General features: G+C 33.6%; 1 protein-coding gene across 1 annotated transcript; it reads left to right on the forward strand.

Moving 5' to 3' along the window:
• The first annotated feature begins 9,986 nt into the window (after positions 1-9,986).
• LOC143608659 (myosin-2-like) lies at positions 9,987-19,473 on the forward strand. Its single transcript, XM_077083637.1, has 24 exons — positions 9,987-10,762; positions 10,841-10,945; positions 11,034-11,174; positions 11,274-11,424; positions 11,524-11,551; positions 11,701-11,869; positions 11,977-12,040; positions 12,149-12,162; positions 12,258-12,342; positions 12,433-12,536; positions 12,606-12,744; positions 13,118-13,224; positions 13,299-13,451; positions 13,547-13,636; positions 14,164-14,241; positions 14,323-14,478; positions 15,092-15,253; positions 16,173-16,378; positions 16,473-16,605; positions 17,129-17,243; positions 17,327-17,440; positions 17,525-17,637; positions 17,730-17,921; positions 18,683-19,473. The coding sequence occupies exons 1-24, from the start codon at positions 10,409-10,411 to the stop codon at positions 19,178-19,180; spliced, it is 3,471 nt and encodes a 1,156-aa protein (XP_076939752.1). The 5' UTR covers positions 9,987-10,408; the 3' UTR covers positions 19,181-19,473.
• The last annotated feature ends 3 nt before the right edge of the window (positions 19,474-19,476 follow it).

The following is a 19,476-nucleotide window of genomic DNA, read 5'->3' on the forward strand; positions in this document are numbered from 1 at the left end:
TTTGATCTTTGAGTTTTGGGGTTCTATGTGGAATAAGTGGTTAGTGGGTTGGGCTTAATGGAATGGGCTTTTTTTGTTATGTTTTAATTTGCAAGCATGAGTAATAGGTGCATAAAATACCTTGTTTCAGATCTGACCCGGAACCGATTTCTACTCGTATGTGAAACAGGTACAACTTGATATAGGACTTCTCCCTAGATCCATACCCAAAACCAGAACTGATGTGGACACGCCGAAACCTGAATAAAAAATACTCGGTCAAAACTCGACCCTACGCTACCCGAAACCCGAAAAGAACCCCGGAAAACCTGGTCAAGTCTGGCTATACCCGAATCCGATTCCTACCCAACTCGGTCTTGACTTTTGTTGACCATGCTCCTACCCTGTTCTGGTTCCTAAAAATACCTAGTTTTTGCACCTCTAAACCCGATGCATTAAGCTTTGAAATATAATAACCATCTTCAAGGCATTAAGTTTTGAAGAATTAGTTTGCTCACCACTCGCTCAAAAATGCTCGTTCAATTTTGGCTCGTTTTGGAAATTCATTAGCATTAGGTTCAGTTCAATCTGTGTGTGTGCGCGTATATATATGTGTGTGTGTGTGTAAAAATAAATAACTTTTAAACTTTTTAAAATTTGCCCTTGTTCGTGTTGACTGTAAAGTTCAATTTTAAACCCTAACGCTCGTTTTATGTATGTTAACTTATTAACTTTGAGTTTTAAACATTTTGAACTTGAAAGTATTAGACATGTTGGAGTTTGAAGCCTTGCATTAATGACATTTGGGGGTTTTATAAATTCTAAATTGTGAACTTTGTATGAAACCAAGTTGCTCGATTTTAAACCAAACTAAGTTCAAGCATAAACATATCGTTCGTTTCTTTAAATTCAAACCGTTGAGTTTGGCTCAGAGTCAAACAATGGAATAAAAAATCTTTCACAAAAACAAATCAATCGAGGAGGATTTGTAAGCAGTTAGGGTTTGAGATATAAATTCATGATGTAAATGTCACCGAGAGGCGGCGATGGTATTGAAAAATGTCGCTTAGGACTTGTTGAATGAGGATATTTCTGGGTTATAACATATAAATACAATTCATAATAAGTTAAGCAGGTCGAGTCAACTAGACAAAAATTTTACACGGGCTCCATATTATGAAAAACGGGTTAAGAAAAGTGAGGGTAAATGAGAGAGTGACAAGAGACAAAAGTTTGTATACTTTTATTAAAAGTTATAGATGTAGATAGATTATGTATTTTTCATTTAGTCATTGATGCTACATGAGTCGCATGCTCTAAAACAATTGTAAACATTATTGGCTTTAGTTATTTTCGACACATTCTAATCAAATTTTATGTGTGCATTAAAGTGAGATGAACTCATAACCAAAATAAACAATATAATTGGACTCAACTTAAAACTAATGGTCTTGTTTATAGTCTTTTCAAAAACCAAATTTACGGTTCAATATATGTTCGCAATAGTTTTGTCTTAAGTCTTAACGTAATATGAAACTTTATTGCGAAAAAAAAAAGAGAGTTCAAAATCAAATCTGACTTATCTAAGATTACAAACTCCAAATATCTGAATTTGAACACCCGAATATATGTTTTTTAACGATTCCAACAAGGTTGACTGGTCTAAGTGTCTAACCAGTGTGATGACCAGTCTAATTCTTAAAAAAACATGGAACAACAAAACAAAATGTCAAATAAAGGTCTGCATTTGTCAACAAAAAGTTATCAAACAAAAATAAACAACCAAAATACTGGTTGTGTGTGGTTAATAGTTTCCAACCAGAACCATCTTTTTAGTCTTGTTTTTAACCTTTGTATTTTAAGTCAAGAATGCACGTTTAGGAACCTAACCTCATCCATTTAGCCCAAACAGTGACCCCATAGGGGTATGTGGCCATGTTGAGTGGGCTTGATGGGTTGACCCCATAATGATTAATGTATTAGGTAAAGGTTTATTACTTATTAATGAATAAAATAACTCTTAATCAGTTCATAATTGAATTATTTATATGCTTAAGTCACTGATTAGTTAAAGCAAATAACATTTTTGTAAAAAGTATCGATTTTTCAAGCATTATTGATTGTGAATGTCTACTTACAAGTTACTCTCTTCTTTGACGATTTTCATTATTATTTGTCTATTGAAAAAACTATAAGGGACTATGGCTTAGTAGTATAAATGCATAGAATAAAGGTGTCTATCTCGAAAGTAGTGAGGATTCAAACTCGTGGTGGGTAAAAAGATGTTGACGGGAAAAAAGTCGTTTTAAAATATATTAATAGTTTTATATAGATATATTATTACTTAAGTGTTTAAAGACCTTAATCCATAAATTTAATTTAGAGTTAGACACGATTTTAGTTCATTTGGTCTGTCATAAGTTAGTTTAGAGTTAAACATGATCATTAAGGGTTGTGGTGTTAGCGGAGTCGACAACGTTGATGATAGTGGTGGTGTAGACGACATGCAAAGGCTGGTGATGATGTTGGCTTTATTGGATACTTGGGCATGTTTTCGCTTTCTTGTTCTTTAAACTAAAAACTATGAACTAGTATCTGTTTATTGTAATTTTTATACTTTTAATCTTTTATCAGAAGTGTTGAGAGCATAAAATAATAAGAAATTCATGGTTGGAGCCAATGAATGTATATTATGACCAAACCACGTAAATCCTTGTGTCTTGTGTTCGTTTATTTCATGCAATTTGAGTGTTTGATTATGTGTGTGTTTAATTTGTCCTAATGTGATGATGGAATTGAAATTACCTTAATGCCCTTGTGATCATGCTTCCTTGGCAGTTCCACATGGTGGACTTATAAAATGGAATGATGAGTTTGTGGTGTCCAATTCTTTTTCCATTTTCTTGTGGATCATGATTTTTACCCACATGCCAATGCTAATGCCAATGTAAATGAATGTTGCTTCTTTTGTAACCATCAAATTATGTGTGCATGTAGTCACCTATTTAAAAAATAAATAAAATAAAGAGGGTGTTTGGTTACAAGATCTAAAATTAAAATAATATAGTATGTTACGGCTAAAACAACAATTCCATGGTGGGCTATGTGACCAAATATTGGTTCGGTTTGGTTTTATACGTAACCAACAAACGATAATCGGTAATTTGTTTTTGAGAGACCTATAATTGAAACCGGTTATGCTATTTTGGTTGGTATGTTGGTTTTTCAATTTGGTTTGGTTTGACTAACTAATTAGTTAATAATCAAAACCAAACTTGGACTATAATTTTAAAGTTAACAATATGAGCCAACGAACGGTTAAACGTGTCAAACACCAAACCAGATTGAAGGCTTCTAGAATCTTGAAGAATATTTAATATAATAATTAGTTTATTATTATAAGATAAGTTAGTCTTATTTTATTTAATCCTATTTGTTTTAGATTGACATTGTGTATTTGAGTTAGTATAGGATTAGTCATGTATGGGCTCTATAAAAGCCATACATTGTATCATAATTATTAAGTTTTTCTCGTTAGTCGTTTTCTTAATAAAAGAGTCGATCGTGTGTTGATCAAATCTCGTGTTCGTGTTCTTGATTCGCCTGCTCAAAGTTTAACAAGTGGTATCAGAGCTTGGTGGAATAGAGCCGTTTTGAGAGTCGTAACGTGGAGCAAAGAAGGCAACAACCTCTAGGTTGCTGCACCAGTTCGTTGGGGGCAGTGATCAAGAACTGCACCAGTTCGTTGGGGCAGTGATCAAGAACAAGTGGTATCAGAGCCTAGGGCTCATACCGGGAAGCGGTTTGAAGATCGGAGGCAGCCTCCGCCGGCGGGTGATGCGTGCTGTGTAGCTTGTATAAAATATGATAGATTGGATATTTAGCTTTTGCACAATAATGTGTTTTAAATTTATAAAAGTGATTTCTACAAAGACTAAACACACACAAAATAGGCAAGTGTACCTATCGTATATGTAGAATAGTATTGGTAAGAACCAAGTATCGATCCGTGGACACAAAGGTTTCTAATAATAAATCGTTGTTTTACTTCAATCGGAGGTTTTAATCATTTTGAGGTTAATTTTTGAACTTTTTATAAAATATAAATAATTATATATATATATAATATATAGGTGACCAAGATAAGAAATTCTAAACGAGTTGTTCAATTATACGAAGGTTACCATCTAAGATCAAGAATCCACTCCATTTTAGCATTGATAATTAATATGTAGACATGTGATAAACTTACCGTAGCAATATATGATAGATAACTCCTTAACCCAAAGTGAGCATCTTTGGCACTAAGGAGATGATATGCGCATTTTAAAGTCCACCCTTTCCTAATGTCATACCATCTCAATGATGTCAATTTAAGTTGGCAAGTAGTTTCGTTAAGTAAAAAGATTAGGATTGACTTCAATTTCTCGAATATCAATTCTAACAACTTCGGGTGATTGTAGTTCATCACACAACCTCCCCTTGGTTGATTTAAGTAGGTTATGATTACACATTCCATTAACATATGGTTTCTTTAGCTAATTTGATATCCTAAGCAAAGCCATTTTCGGATTATCAAGGTTTAGAAAAATACACCATAACTTATATCTCATCATTTCTAATTACAATATAAGGATCCATGTTTCGATAATGTATCAAAGTATTTCTATCTTTCAAGCACATGAATCGATCATGAACGATTGCCAAAGAGATTGACAACCACCAACTTTGAATTAGTGATTTAAGATGGTGAAACATTTCCCATCAAAAGATAATTGTAATATAACCATGTACTTAACTAGACTACATCACATGTCTTGATTAATTATCAAGTAAACAAAGCTTCTTCATAGATTTTAGATGGTAAAAAGAGTTTAGCTCATAATGAGCATTATGTTGAACATTAAGATGATTGATAATAACAAATACATGATTAAACTTGGAACAATCTAACCAAATGTAGATGAATCCTTCTTCTTAATGATGGGGATGATGGTTGATGATGATGATTAGTGGTGATGACCTCCAAACCTTCAAACTCTTCACTAGATCTTCAAGGTGAGTGTTAGTGTGTGTTTTTATAAGAGAGAATCGGATAGAAATCTTTTCAAGGCACACTTGATGAATGCAACATGAGCCACTATTTATAGGCAATCTGGATGGTGAGGCACGACCCCGTGCTTGATGAGCACGGCCCCGTGTATTTTTATGACATGTGCCAGATTTGTTTTGTCTTTTGTGTGAGCTGGCAACGGCCCCGTGGTTAGCAGACACGGTCCCGTGCTTTTTAGTGACATGTGTTCAATTCTTCTTTGTCTTTTCTGCATTTCCGTCCACGGCCTCATGCATGCTGAGCACGACCCTGTGCTTTTGTTCTCAGATTTTATCTTTTCTTGTTCCATAAGCATGGGGGCGTGTTTCTTGAGACATGGGGGCGTGTTTCTTTGTTTTCTTGTGTTTTCTTCTGTTTTTCTTCGTCTTTTTGCTTGTTTCTTCGTTTGAGGTTTGGATTCACCTGAAATTACGTTTTATTATGATAAGTAGCCTTTTATGCCATGTTATTAGATAGAAATTGCAGTTTTTAGAGATTATTTGATGCTGAAAAGATGTATATTTCTATGTACATCAGCGGGTGTGTCCGTCGGTGCAGAACAGGTGCTAAAGAAAGGGTCTGGGTCGCTACAGAAGACTAACATCAGTAGTGGACGGAGCCATTGTCGTGCGGGAGTGCCGTTTGGGACAACAAGTGATCGGTAATGAATATCTAGTTCCGTGGTTGTTAGAGAAGATATAGTTGGCTAATGGCACATGTTAAAAAAAATAAAGTTTTTCATGAAGCAATTATTGTGTGTTCAAAATTGCTTGGAGCCAGATCCTTTCTGTTCGTCAAGAAGAAGTCTGTAGGATCGAAAAGACAACATGAGCCAAGTAGCAACCAGGCACCTCAAAAGTTCCACGGTTGTAAATTGAAAGAAAGAATATTAGAAGCAAGCATGCTACCATACACCTCTAATTAATTAAAAAAGAAAGATCATAATTAGTTTGAATATAAATTCGAACAAGTTTTATTTGATTTTCTTTCTGTTCGATTGAAAGAAAAAGAGAATAATTGCAACTGTGTGTTCTCGTTCCCTGTTTGATTTATCTGAACGTAACCGATTGCTGTAAGTTTTTTTTATTGAAGGTGTGTCCGTGTTTTGATCGCGGTAAGTTCCTTATCGCACAAAGGCGTGTCCCGGTTATGGTCGAGGTGACTTAGTTTCCGATCGAAGGTGTGTCCGGGTTCCGATCGTGAAAAAAGTTGCAACCTGTTTGTCAGGTTAGTGATTGAACCGATTGAAGTCGAAGGAAGCGAGGGCCGGAAAGGTGTGTCCAGGTTCCGCGTTGAGTTTCTGATCAAACGTACCCAGGTTCCGGTAGTAGTTGACAGTGGATCGGAGTTTGTTTCGGGCCTGCCTTGAAGATAAAAAAAATAAATTTGAATAACAGCGGAAACGGGCTGTCATATCGGGACAATAGCCGTGAATGTTTGGGTTTGACTTGGAGAACAAACCAATGATGGTGAGGGTCGTCGCTAAGTGTTACAAGCGGTTACAAGGTGGTTCGGTCCGCTAGTATAACGAAGTGTAACAAGGTTGTGTGTCAGCTTTGTTTTTGGTGTTCGTTGAGTTGAAGGTTTCACTGATGGTGTGTCATCACCGTCTGTCAGGATGGTCAGATCTTTGTGTGTTGGGGCAGTGATGATGTGTCATCACCGTGTGTCGGGATGGTTAAATCTCTGTGCGTCGAGCATTGATGTTGTGCCATGATCGTGTGTCGATATGGTTAAATCGTTGTGTGTCGATGATAAAATCTCCATGTGTCGGGGTAGTTTAGTGGGCTGAATCGATGACCCAACAGTCCGAGCGGTAGCGTTATCGGGCTGTCTAAACGAGACAACATCATCATATGTTCGGGGTTTGGTTTCGGGACCAAATCGTAACGTACAGGGTAGCAGTGGTTCAGAATGTTGACGACAACAAGGGATGAATTTTGGAGCAGGAACCGGTGGCTAAAAGTGGCCACGTAGTTATGGTTTTGGGGTTGTCAAAATAGAAGACAACGGGCTCGATGGTTTCGGTTTCCGTTTCGAGGCTAAACCGATGTGTATGAACCGTGGGTTTGAAGGAGACCACCGAAGATGATCAAGGCATGCGATATTGCTATTTGGTGGTGAGTTGAATCTATCATAGGTCATATATCTGTTGTGAATTAAGAAGTAACCCATCAAGACGCAACTTCGTGTGAAAGCGTGTGACGAGTCTGAAAAATTAAGTTCAAAGAGATGAGTGTTGCGGGTTGTGAAAGACCTTAAAGGAACAAGTATGAATATAGAGGGAGTGTTGAATTTGACACTTGAGTCAAAGTTGAAAGACGTGACTGTGTTGAGTCACGGGTTGTTTCGAGTCGAGGTGCTTCGTGTGTGTCATAATTAGTAGAAGTTTGGTGTTGAGAGGGAGTGTTAAACGTGTCCAACACCAAACCAGATTTAAGGCTTCTAGAATCGTGGAGAATATTTAATATAATAATTAGTTTATTATTATAAGATAAGTTATTCTTATTTTATTTAATCCTATTTGTTTTAGATTCAAATTGTGTATTTAAGTTAGTATGGGATTAGTCATGTATGGGCTCTATATAAGCCATATATTGTATCATAATTATTAAGTTTTTCTCGTTAGTCGTTTTCTTAATAAAAGAGTCGATCGCGTGTTGATCAAATCTCGTGTTCGTGTTCTTGATTCGCCTGCTCAAAATTTAACACGAACTTGTTGCTTAGAAATACATGAAAATAAAATGAGTATAAATACAAGAAATGAACGTATAAAACTTGAAATACATTAATGAATTTTACACTCAGTTGGAAATAAAAGACCGGGTTTTATTAAATAAAACATGAATTTTACACTCAGTTGGAAATAAAAGAGAACCTTGTGAAGATGGGGGAGAAATAACGTACAAATGAAATTAACGTACTAATTGTGAGAATCAAGTAGATTAAGTATATATACAAGTAGAGTAATTATATAAATTACATAATTACTCTCCTTGTATATATACTTAATATACTTGATTCCCACAATTAGCACATTAATTTCATTTGTATTTGATCTAAACTCGAATATACCATTCATCCAAATATTTATTATTTTGATAATGGTAGATTATAAAAATGGGTTAAACAGGTTAGTTCATGAATCATGTGTAATTTCAGCTGAACTTGTATATAATATTATAAGAAAAAATAATCTAATTAAATTCGTATCGCGTAGATGCATCGTTCAATGGTAGGATTATAATCCTTTCATGTTATAATATCTTCTAAATAAATAAATAAATAAATAAATTTTAATAAATAAGCTATTAATAGCACAACCGATAATAACATATTAAATTAATTATTTCACATGTCCGTCAAATAAAAATACACACGGATCTCACCACGTCTTCCTTTGAAAGTCAATAGGATTAAAACTATGTTTTGATTTTTTGAAAAATTATTTTTAATTGCCAAATTCAATTTAGTTGTTGACAATCCATTGTGTGTGCATACATGATTGCCTCAAAATTCAAAATTAACGTGTCTTTTTCACATCCATTTCAGATTCAAATACATGCTTAATTATTTAGTATTATTATTAAATTAAATAGTATACTTTTTTCAAATATAAGTCCAGACGCATATTCAAAATGTAGTAAGTGGACAAGAAAAAGTGAACACAAACTTTTATTTTAGTTTTGACAATTCATTAATTTTTTTTAAAATGATGTTCGTCTAGTAAATTGATAGGTTTAAATCCTTACATGTGTATAGTTAAGATAATGTTTGGTATGCAATGACAGAGGGAATAAAATAAGTCATTATGAGGTAATGAAAAAATGTTTGATTGGTTGGCCAATGTAATAGAATCATCGATTACACAATTAATCACATTCAATCAAAATCATTTATTCTTACCCGCTAATTTCTTTTCGTTCATTCCTCTTTCATATTTTAAAAAATAAATTTTAATATGAATATGCTCATTTAGTTTTAATATGTTGTTTATAAACCGTTAAAACTTAACAAGCCATTTGAATCAACATAAATCGATAGGTTTGACTTTTGAGAATGATGCAGTTTGATTTGATGGTTTGCTAGTCAGATTATCAGGTTTGGTTTGATGGTTTGCTAGTGAAAGGATGTGACAAGAAACTCGGAACTGACGTTTAAACATACTCAACCATTTAGGTATGAACATACATAGTACATGTAACAAAAATCACACTTTGTTGACAAACCATTAAGATTTTTGCACGTCAACCCTCGGTAATTTCGACCATAATTAGAAAGCATCAATCTATACGCGTTGCATTTAAAAACAAAATGAAAAAAAGAGTATTCAATTAAATTAATGCTTTTCTTGTTTATTTTTTAATAGTTATCAAACAATGTATTACTTTCTTCATAATCATAACTATTTCCTAACCTATACCTACCTCTTAGTTGTAGTGATTGTAATGACAAATCATCATCATTCATATGACATGACCCGAACTCGAAACTTCAGACGTGAAGGTAACAAACATCCTAGCACCCGAAAAACCGTTGACACAGGAGGTGATGTGTTGCGGCATATGGCTCATGAGAAGGAAAATTACGGTGTAGGGATTGGCACACAAGCAGAACGCCAAGGCTGTTTTTGTAATTTCCGCATATTATTACCTAAAACTTACACTTTACCCCACCACTTTCACCTTATTACCAAACCAACCACCAAATAAATAAATAATAATAATATTATTATTTGCAGTCGCACGGTTTTTCTTGTACGGCACCACCCGCCACCACTTCCTCCTTGAAACAATTCAAAATCTCTCTTCAATCAAACCAACAAATTCATAATATTAATAATAATAATAACAATAACAATTATTATTATTATTATTATTATTATTATTATTATTATTATTCTTATTATTATTTTCATTTCTGAATCCACAGTCACAGACACCCTTTTCTTAAAAGCTTCTTTCTTTTTTCAATTTCAATTCCTCTGTTTTCAATTCCACCAATTCCAATTTCAAATTCAATTCAATTCCATCAAAATCATCACTACAAACACACCCACTTTCGATTTTCGCGTTAAACCCACTTCAATTTCAATAATTTACATATTCTTGAAACCTTGATTCGATTTCAATTTCATCAAATTCGATCAATTAACCGGGTTTTACAGCTCTTCCGATCATGGGTTTCACTTGGTTTGATTCCAATTGTTCAATTGTACCTTCAATTTAACCTAATTTTGATTCCGCAACGAATTAGGGTTTTGATGAGTTGATCAAGATTCGTTAAATTAGGGGTTTTTCGATCCAATTAACGAGTTGGGTATTTGATTCTTTAAAGATGACAGCTTCCCCACATTCCATAGCTCGGAGTTCTTTAGAGGAAATGCTGGATTCGCTTCGCCGGCGAGACGACGGTGAGCACCCGAAGGACCTCCCGCCCGCGCTGCCGGCACGGCCGACATCCAAAGCACGTTTACCTAAGCGGTTGATCCAGGCGAAGCTTGCGATGCAGCACGCGGGGTCTCGTGATTTGAACAAACCGAAAAAACAAGAATTTAGAAGCGTTGTTGGCTCCGGTGGGAATCCCGGGGAACCGGTGACGGAGCAAAGATTGTTGGAGAACGGTGGGGCCACGCTCGCCACGTCCCCGGAAGCCGAGTGGGATCACATTATTCAACATTTTGTTAAAAATGTAAAATCTTGATCTCATCACATTATATTAAAGTTTGCATTTTTTTTATATTTTTAATCAATTTTTTGTTGGTTTTAGAAACTTGGAGTATGGTGTAAGCATCCCCGGAAGGATCTTTGGGAATTAGCGAAGATTAAGTCGACTGCGGGTGAAGAAGCCTCGGTTATGCTTTCGGATGGAAGTGTGAGTTTAATTATGTTTTTAGTATTTATATAAAAATCTCACAAGTTTGAATGTTTAATGCTAATTTACTTTTGATTATTATTTTTAGGCTATTACAATACCGAGAGGAAAGCTCTTACCTGCAAATACAGAAAGAACTGACGTCGATGATGTTATTGATCTTTGTTATATAAACGAGCCATCGGTTCTTCACAATCTTAAGTGTAGATACAACCGTGATGTAATTTATGTACGTGTTTCATGTCATCATTGATATCTTATTATATGATGATGTATGTTCATATAGTTATCTTGTTCATATAATTAATTATGTGGTTTGTTTTTGTAGAGTAAAGCAGGGCATGTTTTATTGGCGGTAAATCCGTTCAAAGATGTAAAAATATTTGGGAATGATTACGTGACGGGTTATAAAGATCAGACTTTGAATAAGCCTCATGTATATGCTATGGCTGATGCTGCATACCATGATATGATGAAAGGTGTGCTGCTTGCAGAATATATTAATGATTTTTTTAAGTGAGTTTTTTTGTTTAGTGTAAATGTTAATACATTTTTTTTCCTAATAATAATCATTGCAGATGGTGGAAATCAATCTATTATTATCAGGTTAGTTCATTCCTTAGGAGCTAACAGATTATATCGGATAATTGGTTCCGTTGCAGCTAATAGTATTATTCAGATTATTAGTTTTAAACCGCAAATCCAAACACTCTCCTTTGTGTGTCACTTTTACTGATTAGCATATATTTGTATAGTGGCGAAAGTGGATCCGGGAAGACCGAAACAGCAAAATATGCAATGCAATATCTGGCATCAGTTGGAAGCAAGAATAATGATATAAAAAACAAATTAATTCAAGCCAATTGTATACTTGAAGCCTTTGGGAATGCAAAGACAACCAGAAATAAAAATTCTAGCCGATTTGTGAGTTCTTTTATTATTATTATTATTATTATTAGTATTATTATTATTATTATTATTATTATTATTTTTGTTATTGCTGTTATTAATATGGAGTTTTCTTGATGCAGGGGAAATTAATTGAGATTAATTATAATGAAGATGGGATAATAACCGGTGCTTGTATTCAAACACGTAAGCATATATACAAGACAATTTAATTTTATGTTCATTTATAAAATAGTTTTATTCAACTTGCTGACTTGCTTATCGTTTTCATATTTTCATGTCAAACATCAACAGTTCTTCTTGAAAAGGTATTTGCTTTTGTAATGTTTTATTAGTGATTTTGTTGTGTTAAATCACATTTTTTAGAAATTTAAAATTTGAAGTAAAATATTGGTTTGTGCAGTCGAGAGTATCTCAATTTCGTCGAGGAGAACGATCGTATCATGTATTCTATCAGATTTGTGCGGGGGCCCCACCTGTTCTTAAAGGTTTTTATTTTTATTTTTAATATTATTATTGTTTTGTGTTCAATGTGTACACACATTATACTCACTATTATTTTTTTTAAACATTTACAGATATGTTGAGTTTAAAAATGGCGAGCGAGTACAAGTTTCTTAATCAGAGTGGGTGCTTGAAAATCAACGGTGTCGATGATGCCAACAACTTTATAACACTAGTGGTAATTTTAAAAGTTTAATATTTATTAACTTTTGAACAAGAAATATGATAAGATATATTGTTTAAGCAGGATGCCTTTGATACGTTTGGGATTCCTCACGAGGTTCAAAGAACTGTATTTGATATGGTTGCTGCGATTTTATGGCTCGGGAATATCTCGTTTGGAGTGATCGATAAAGAAGAACATGTTGTGCCTGTCGCTGATGAAGGTAAACAAAATTCTTTAATCAGTGTAGATTTTATAATTATTTGAGTGCTTGGTACCATTTTGGTTGCAGTCTTTTACATTTTTTTTGTGTTTGTATAAATAAAAAATAAAAGAAAATATTGTAATGATGGTGTGCATATCCATTTTTTTGAGTATATAACCGGAATTCCGAAAACTCTTGTCACTCGCATGTTATTTTGGTTATCTTTTTTTAGTATATTATTGTTTTAACTTTCAAAGTTTCACCAATTTTTCGTTTTAACACCAACTTTTTTTTAAAATGTTTTCACTTTGAAATTTGATTTAGATGGTGTTTCTTGTTATCATTTTTTAAATTTTGTTTCCTCCTTTTTTTGCCTTTTGTGTATTTGAAGCCAGTCGAACCGCTGCAAGGTTAATGGGCTGCAAGACAGATGATCTCATAGAGCTCTTATCCACCAACAAAATCCACGATACGACCACACGGTTGACATTACAACAGGTACATCAAGATCACATTTTTAGAATATAAATAATTAATAGTTAATTTAAAAGTTTATTTTCTTTATTGTTTAGGCAACTGTTAAAAGAGACGCATTGGCTAAGTTTATTTACGAGAGCTTGTTTAATTGGCTCGTGGAAGAAATTAATACTTCGCTCAAAGGAGACACACAACATGCTCGACACACAATCAGCATTGTCGATATTTATGGATTTGAGTCATTTCCGGTACACCTTTTTATTTTAATTATAATTAGAAAACAGTCATCTTTGTTAAAATCGTATCTTGTAATATTAAAGTTTCCTCTTTGTTTTTTATCCAGAAAAATAGCTTTTCGCAGTTGTTTATAAACTATGCTAATGAGAGATTGCAACGCCATTTCATTCAGCATCTTTGTAAGCTTGAACAAGAGGTATATATATAAATGATATAACTTGTATCCTATTTTATGTCATACAAGAGGTTATTATTTTCTTTAAAAGGGTGAATGATTTTTTAAAAATTTATAATTTTAATTTATTTTATAAGTGAGCACTTATGTTGTTTTTTTATTATTATAAATTTGTTTAACATTTTCTTAATATAAAGTTAATCTTTGTACTCCATTCAAGTATCACATGAGAAGTTATTAGTTTAGATAATATTGAGTTCATGTTAGTCTAGAAGGCTGTATCCTAATTTATTTCATGCAATTTTATGTTTATTATTTTCATTAAAAGGGCGAATCATGTTAAAAAATTGTAATATTAGCTTATTTTTATCAATAATCATTTATGTTAGTTTCTTTTATCTTTCAATTATCATTTTTTTTATAAAATTGATTGTACATATAAATTTATCATTTCTATACAAGTTTTACACACAAAATTACTAACTAAAATAATATTGAGTTCATGTTAGTCATGCAAAGATATTAATTGTGGCTTGTCTAATTATCAGCAATACGAGTTGGACGGAATTCACTGGAAAAAGGTAGAGTCTGAAGACAATGAAGAGTGTTTGGATCTTTTCGAGAAGGTAATCTAATTTTATTTATATTTGCCATTACAATTTCATGTGTTTTTTTTTTTTTAATTTTACATAATTTGATATTTGCAGAAACCCATGGGGCTAATATCACTACTCGATGAGGGTTCAAATTCCTCCAAAACCACAGATGAGACATTTACCGATAAAATTAAACAACACCTGAGTTCTAATTTACGGTTTAGCTTCGAAAAAGGAATGCTTAGGGTTCGGCATTATGCTGGAGAGGTTCACCATTGTTACCATTGTCATGCGCATACATTTGATTATTACTCCCGTGTAAGGGTGACAAATGTGACCCATTGGGTTGAATGAGTTGTATTAAAATGTATATAATGGGTCAAACTAAAAAAAGAATTTGATTGAAACGGGTTGACATTTCTCGAGGGCTTTTTTTTATGGAACGAGAAGAACGGAGGAAACTTTTCAGTACTTTTACTTTTTTAGTTTTTGATTTATATTTTGAGTTATGATTTTTTAATTATTATTTTTGAATTTTTTAATAAGGGGCTTTTGAAATGGGTCAAAATGGGTTGAGATTTCAGAAACCCCTTAGTAAAAAATTCAAAAAATATAATTAATAAAAACGTAACTCGAAATATAAATCAAAAACTAAAAAAGTAAAAGTACTCAAAAGTTTCCTCCGTATTTCTCGTTCCATTAAAAAAAAACCCTCGAGAAATGTCAACCGTTTTTGACTCGTTTCAATCAAATTCTTTTTTTAGTCTGACCCATTATATACATTTTAATACAACCCATTCAACCCAATGGGTCACAATTGCCACCCCTACAGTCTTGTGCGTTTCATGTTTTTGTGATTTAAGTAATGGAATGCGTGCAGGTCCAATATGATGCTTCAAGGTTGTTGGAACAGAACAGTGATTATTTACAATTTGATATTATCCAACTTTTGTCATCTTGTAAAAAACCCTTGAACCATTTGGTGTCCAGTCTGATCAACCAGGATCAAACATCCAGTCAAAGTGTTATGGCAAAGTTTAAGGTAAAGTTCTTTTGAACCATGTTATATGCAAATATTTGAACTTTTTAAAGAATATATTTCATATATTATTATTCTATTAAACATAATTACAAAAAGTACTTAGTAAAATAATGGTCCGATGTTTTTATAAATTTAGGAGGTTTTAAACACTTGAATCTACTTTAGGCAAATTCGAAATGTGACTTGTTATCAATAAAATATGAAAATTATTGAAAATAGTAAACTACGGTTTTCGTTCCCGTGGTTTGTCCAAATATGCGGTTTTAGTCCAATAGTTTCAAATTTGCGATTTTCGTCCCTGTGGTTTCATTTCACTTTCAATTAAACCCAAGCCAACTAACCCGTTAAGTCTGGTCGTTAAACCCATTAGCATGCACCTCACGTGAGGGGCATCTTTGTCCTTTTTGTCTCCAAATAAACCCCAACCCTAATTCGCAAGCCCCCTCACGTGAGGGGATGCCGGGCTGGGGTGTATTTCGGGGAAAAAAAGGACAAAACCACCCCTCACGTGAAGGGCACGATGATGAGTTTAACAAACCAGACTTAACGGGGTTAGTTGGCTCGGGTTTAACTGCAAGTGAAATGAAACCACAGGGACGAAAATTGCAAATTTGAAACTATTGAACTAAAACCGCAAATTTTGACAAATCACAGGGATGAAAATCGCAGTTTACTCTATTGAAAATTTGAACTTTAATAAGGATATAATACGAATTTTTCGATTTACCCCTATTTATTTGTTTTAAGTTTATGAATTTCATATATTATTATTATTATTATTAGTATTAGTATTTTATTAAACATAACTACAAAAAACTATTTAGTAATCAACAAAATATTACCGAATTTGCCCCCTCTAATAATGTAAGTGCTTATTGTAATTTTCTTAATATGATAAGTATATTATTGATGTGTGCAGGATCAATTATTTAAATTAATTCAACAATTGGAGAACTCAAAGCAACATTTCATTCGATGCATCAAACCAAATACCAAACAACTTCCTGGAAATTATGAAAATGATATCATTTGGGAACAGATTAAACGTAGCCAAGTTATGGATATAGTTCAAATATCAAAATCAAGATATCCAATAAGCTTCACACATCAAGATTTTGCTACTCGGTAAAGAATAATAAAGCTCATTGATTTATTATCAGTTTATCATTATCTTATAATGGTTATCGAGTTATTCAAATATATTTTGATAAATTTTCAGGTTTGGCTGCCTTTTGTCAGACAATGTTGTTTCTATGGACCCGTTGAGTAGATCGGTTGCCATTCTTCGGAGGCATCGTCTCCCCATTTTAACATATCAAGTTGGATCTACAAACTTGTTTTTTCAAGGGCAGGTGAGGCTTTTAGTGTGTTTTGAATGCAATTTTGTGTTATTCAATAATCATAATCTAGTGATGTTTTGACCCCACGTAATATGAATGTTATTTTTTAACCGATAAACGACTTAGTTTTTCTATCCAAAAAGGGCTAGCGGCGCAACTTATTGCCTGGTTGCCTTCTGCATCGATGTAAACACTACTTTTATATATATATATATATGTATATATTACAAAAGTCAAAAAATAATGACTACTTCAAAAACTTGCCCAATTATGTTTCTTCGATGAATAATAGGTTATTCATTTTTATAGTTTTTTCATGTCAAGGGGTATTTTGGTCATTTCACATCTGCTTAACCGAACAAGTTAACCTTTGCCATTTTTTGGACGTGTGTTATGTTTGTGCAAAGTGCGAACAGTTAGCCTAAAGTTGCAGCTTTTGAAACTTGGGGACTAAAGTTGTAATATGGCCAAACCACAAGGACCATTCGTGTAATTAATTTTTTTAGAAATGTTATATGTTTGTTTTTATTGATAGGCACAAGTTGATATATTGGAAAATTTGAAACAACAAATTCCAGAAGGTTCGCTTGACGTGGCAAACGTTCCTGATCCTAAAGAATTACAGTCTGGAATTGTGACATTGCAATCATGTAAGAATATATTCGTTTGATCAGTTAAACCGCAAAAAGACGGTTGATTTCGGTTTAAATTATATAAATTTGTTTTGCTGCAGTTATTCGTGGTGAAAATGCAAGAAGAGAGTATAATGCTTCAAAGAAACAGAATCAGTGGGCTGCATTAAGTTCGTACGATCGACATTTGCCGATAATTGTACATATACAATCAGGTACATGTTATGTAAAGCTTTAACCTTTTTCGGTTAAAACTGTTACAGTTGACTTTTTTGACCTTTGGTCGTAACCTTCAACAGTGGTTCGTGGGTGGTTGGCTCGAAAGTATTTTAAACACATACAAAGATGGAAAAAGTCAGCCATTAATAGTTCAAGAAACAAGCAAAAGTCTCAAAGTAAAAACGAGTCGAAGGTATTCATGCTTTGTTAAACCTTTTTTTTTTTAATAAAAACATGCGAATGTGGTTATTGTTATTAATTTAGGTTTTTTTTCTTTTTTCGTAGGATTCTTCACATGAAAGTGTGGAAGAGTTGCAGAAACGAGTAGCGAAGGCGGAAGCGTTGTTGAGAGAAAGAGATCTTGAAAACACGGCTTTACGGGAACAAGTACGAGAATTTGAAACACGGTTGTCGGAATACGAAAGTAAAACGAAGGCGGTTGAGGAGATGTGGCACAGTCAGATGGCGTCTTTACAAGTGAGTTTTACTTCATTTCTTTATATTACTTTCACGCCAAGTACTTTGTGTAAGTCTTAAACAGTTCATGTGACTTGTTAAAAGGGTAAAACTGTCATTTCAAAAAATTTAAATAGTTTTTGACAAAGTTAGCGTTAGACCGGAAGATGTTATAAAATGACAACTACATATCTCAAACATGCGACTTTTTAAAGCTAGATATCATAGTTACTTTTCATGAACACACAGACTATTTGTGTAATTAACTTTGACTATTTTTTTGACTTTTCTAAAAGATTTTACTCAAAATTAACAAAAAATCTTTACTTTTTCTGCAAAAATAGTTCTTGTTGGTGGCTTTTTACTTACTAATTGTAAATATTCATTATGCAATTTGTCCTTGACTTTTAAAAGATTTAATTCAAATTAACAAAAAAAAGCAAAAAGTGTTCTTTTTAGTGGCTTTTTTACTATGTAATATATTAACATTCATATTAACTCACTATTTTGTACTTTCTAAAACATTTTACACCTCTCCTTTTTCTGAAAAAAAAAAAAATCTTATTGGTGGCTTTCTGCTATATAATTTCATAAAAGATGCATCATGTAATTAACTCTTGACTATTTTTTACTTTTAAAAGATTTTACTCCAAATTAACAATAAAATCTTTCCTTTAAAAAAATGTTTTTTTGGTGGGTTAACTAGTTAATTTCATAAAGATTCAAACTTTATAAATTTTTTTTTATAAAATAATAACTTTTATTTGGTTTTCTTTTTGCAGATGAGTCTTGCTGCAGCCAAGAAGACTCTTCTCGGTTCAGGCATATCCGATGGTCCAACCGGAAGACCAGAAGGGTCGGTGTCACCTTATTATGATTCCGAAGACAACATATCAGGAATCCCAACTCCTGTGCTAATGACACCTCTCAGATCGGGACATAAAACCAACGGTGTTCATTCCAACGCGATCGACAACTTATCTAGAGAATTCGAGCAAAGAAAACAAAGTTTCGATAACGACGTTAAATCCGTTATCAATGTGAACCCCGGTCGCCCGCCTTCTTCGAAACAAATAGAAGAATTTAAAAGTTTAAAAAAGAAATTCGAGATATGGAAAAAAGAATACAAGCATCGGTTACGAGAGGCCAAAACGACACTTGTACATGCTGAAACTGGCGGCGGCGGAGGTGGAGGTGGCGGCGGCGGCGGTGGTGATAGGCGGGGGAGGACATGGTGGGGGAAGTTAAGAAGTAAGAGAGGGAAAGAGAGAGTAGTGTGAAATTACGGATTTACCCCTATGTATAATTTTCAAGATTCGTTAAACGTTGGCGGGTTGTGTTGGGGAACATTTTTGTGGCATTGGTCGAGGGGTGGATTATTTGCATGTGGCTACGGCTCGTAGTGTGCGGGTGCGGGCCCGTGCTGTGTATAAGAGTAGGGTCGGGAGCGTGTGCGATTTGTTGTTTTGTTGTCAAAAGTTTTGTATTATATGGAAGAGACTTATATGGTGTTTGTTTTTTTAAAGTTATGGGAACTTAAGTTGGACATGTTGTGTTACATAGTAAAAACATGTTA

This window comes from Bidens hawaiensis, unplaced genomic scaffold, assembly GCF_021521415.1.
Source record: "Bidens hawaiensis isolate Kalapana, Puna unplaced genomic scaffold, B.hawaiensis_p1.1 tig00419396_1, whole genome shotgun sequence".
Classification (NCBI taxonomy): Eukaryota; Viridiplantae; Streptophyta; class Magnoliopsida; order Asterales; family Asteraceae; genus Bidens; species Bidens hawaiensis.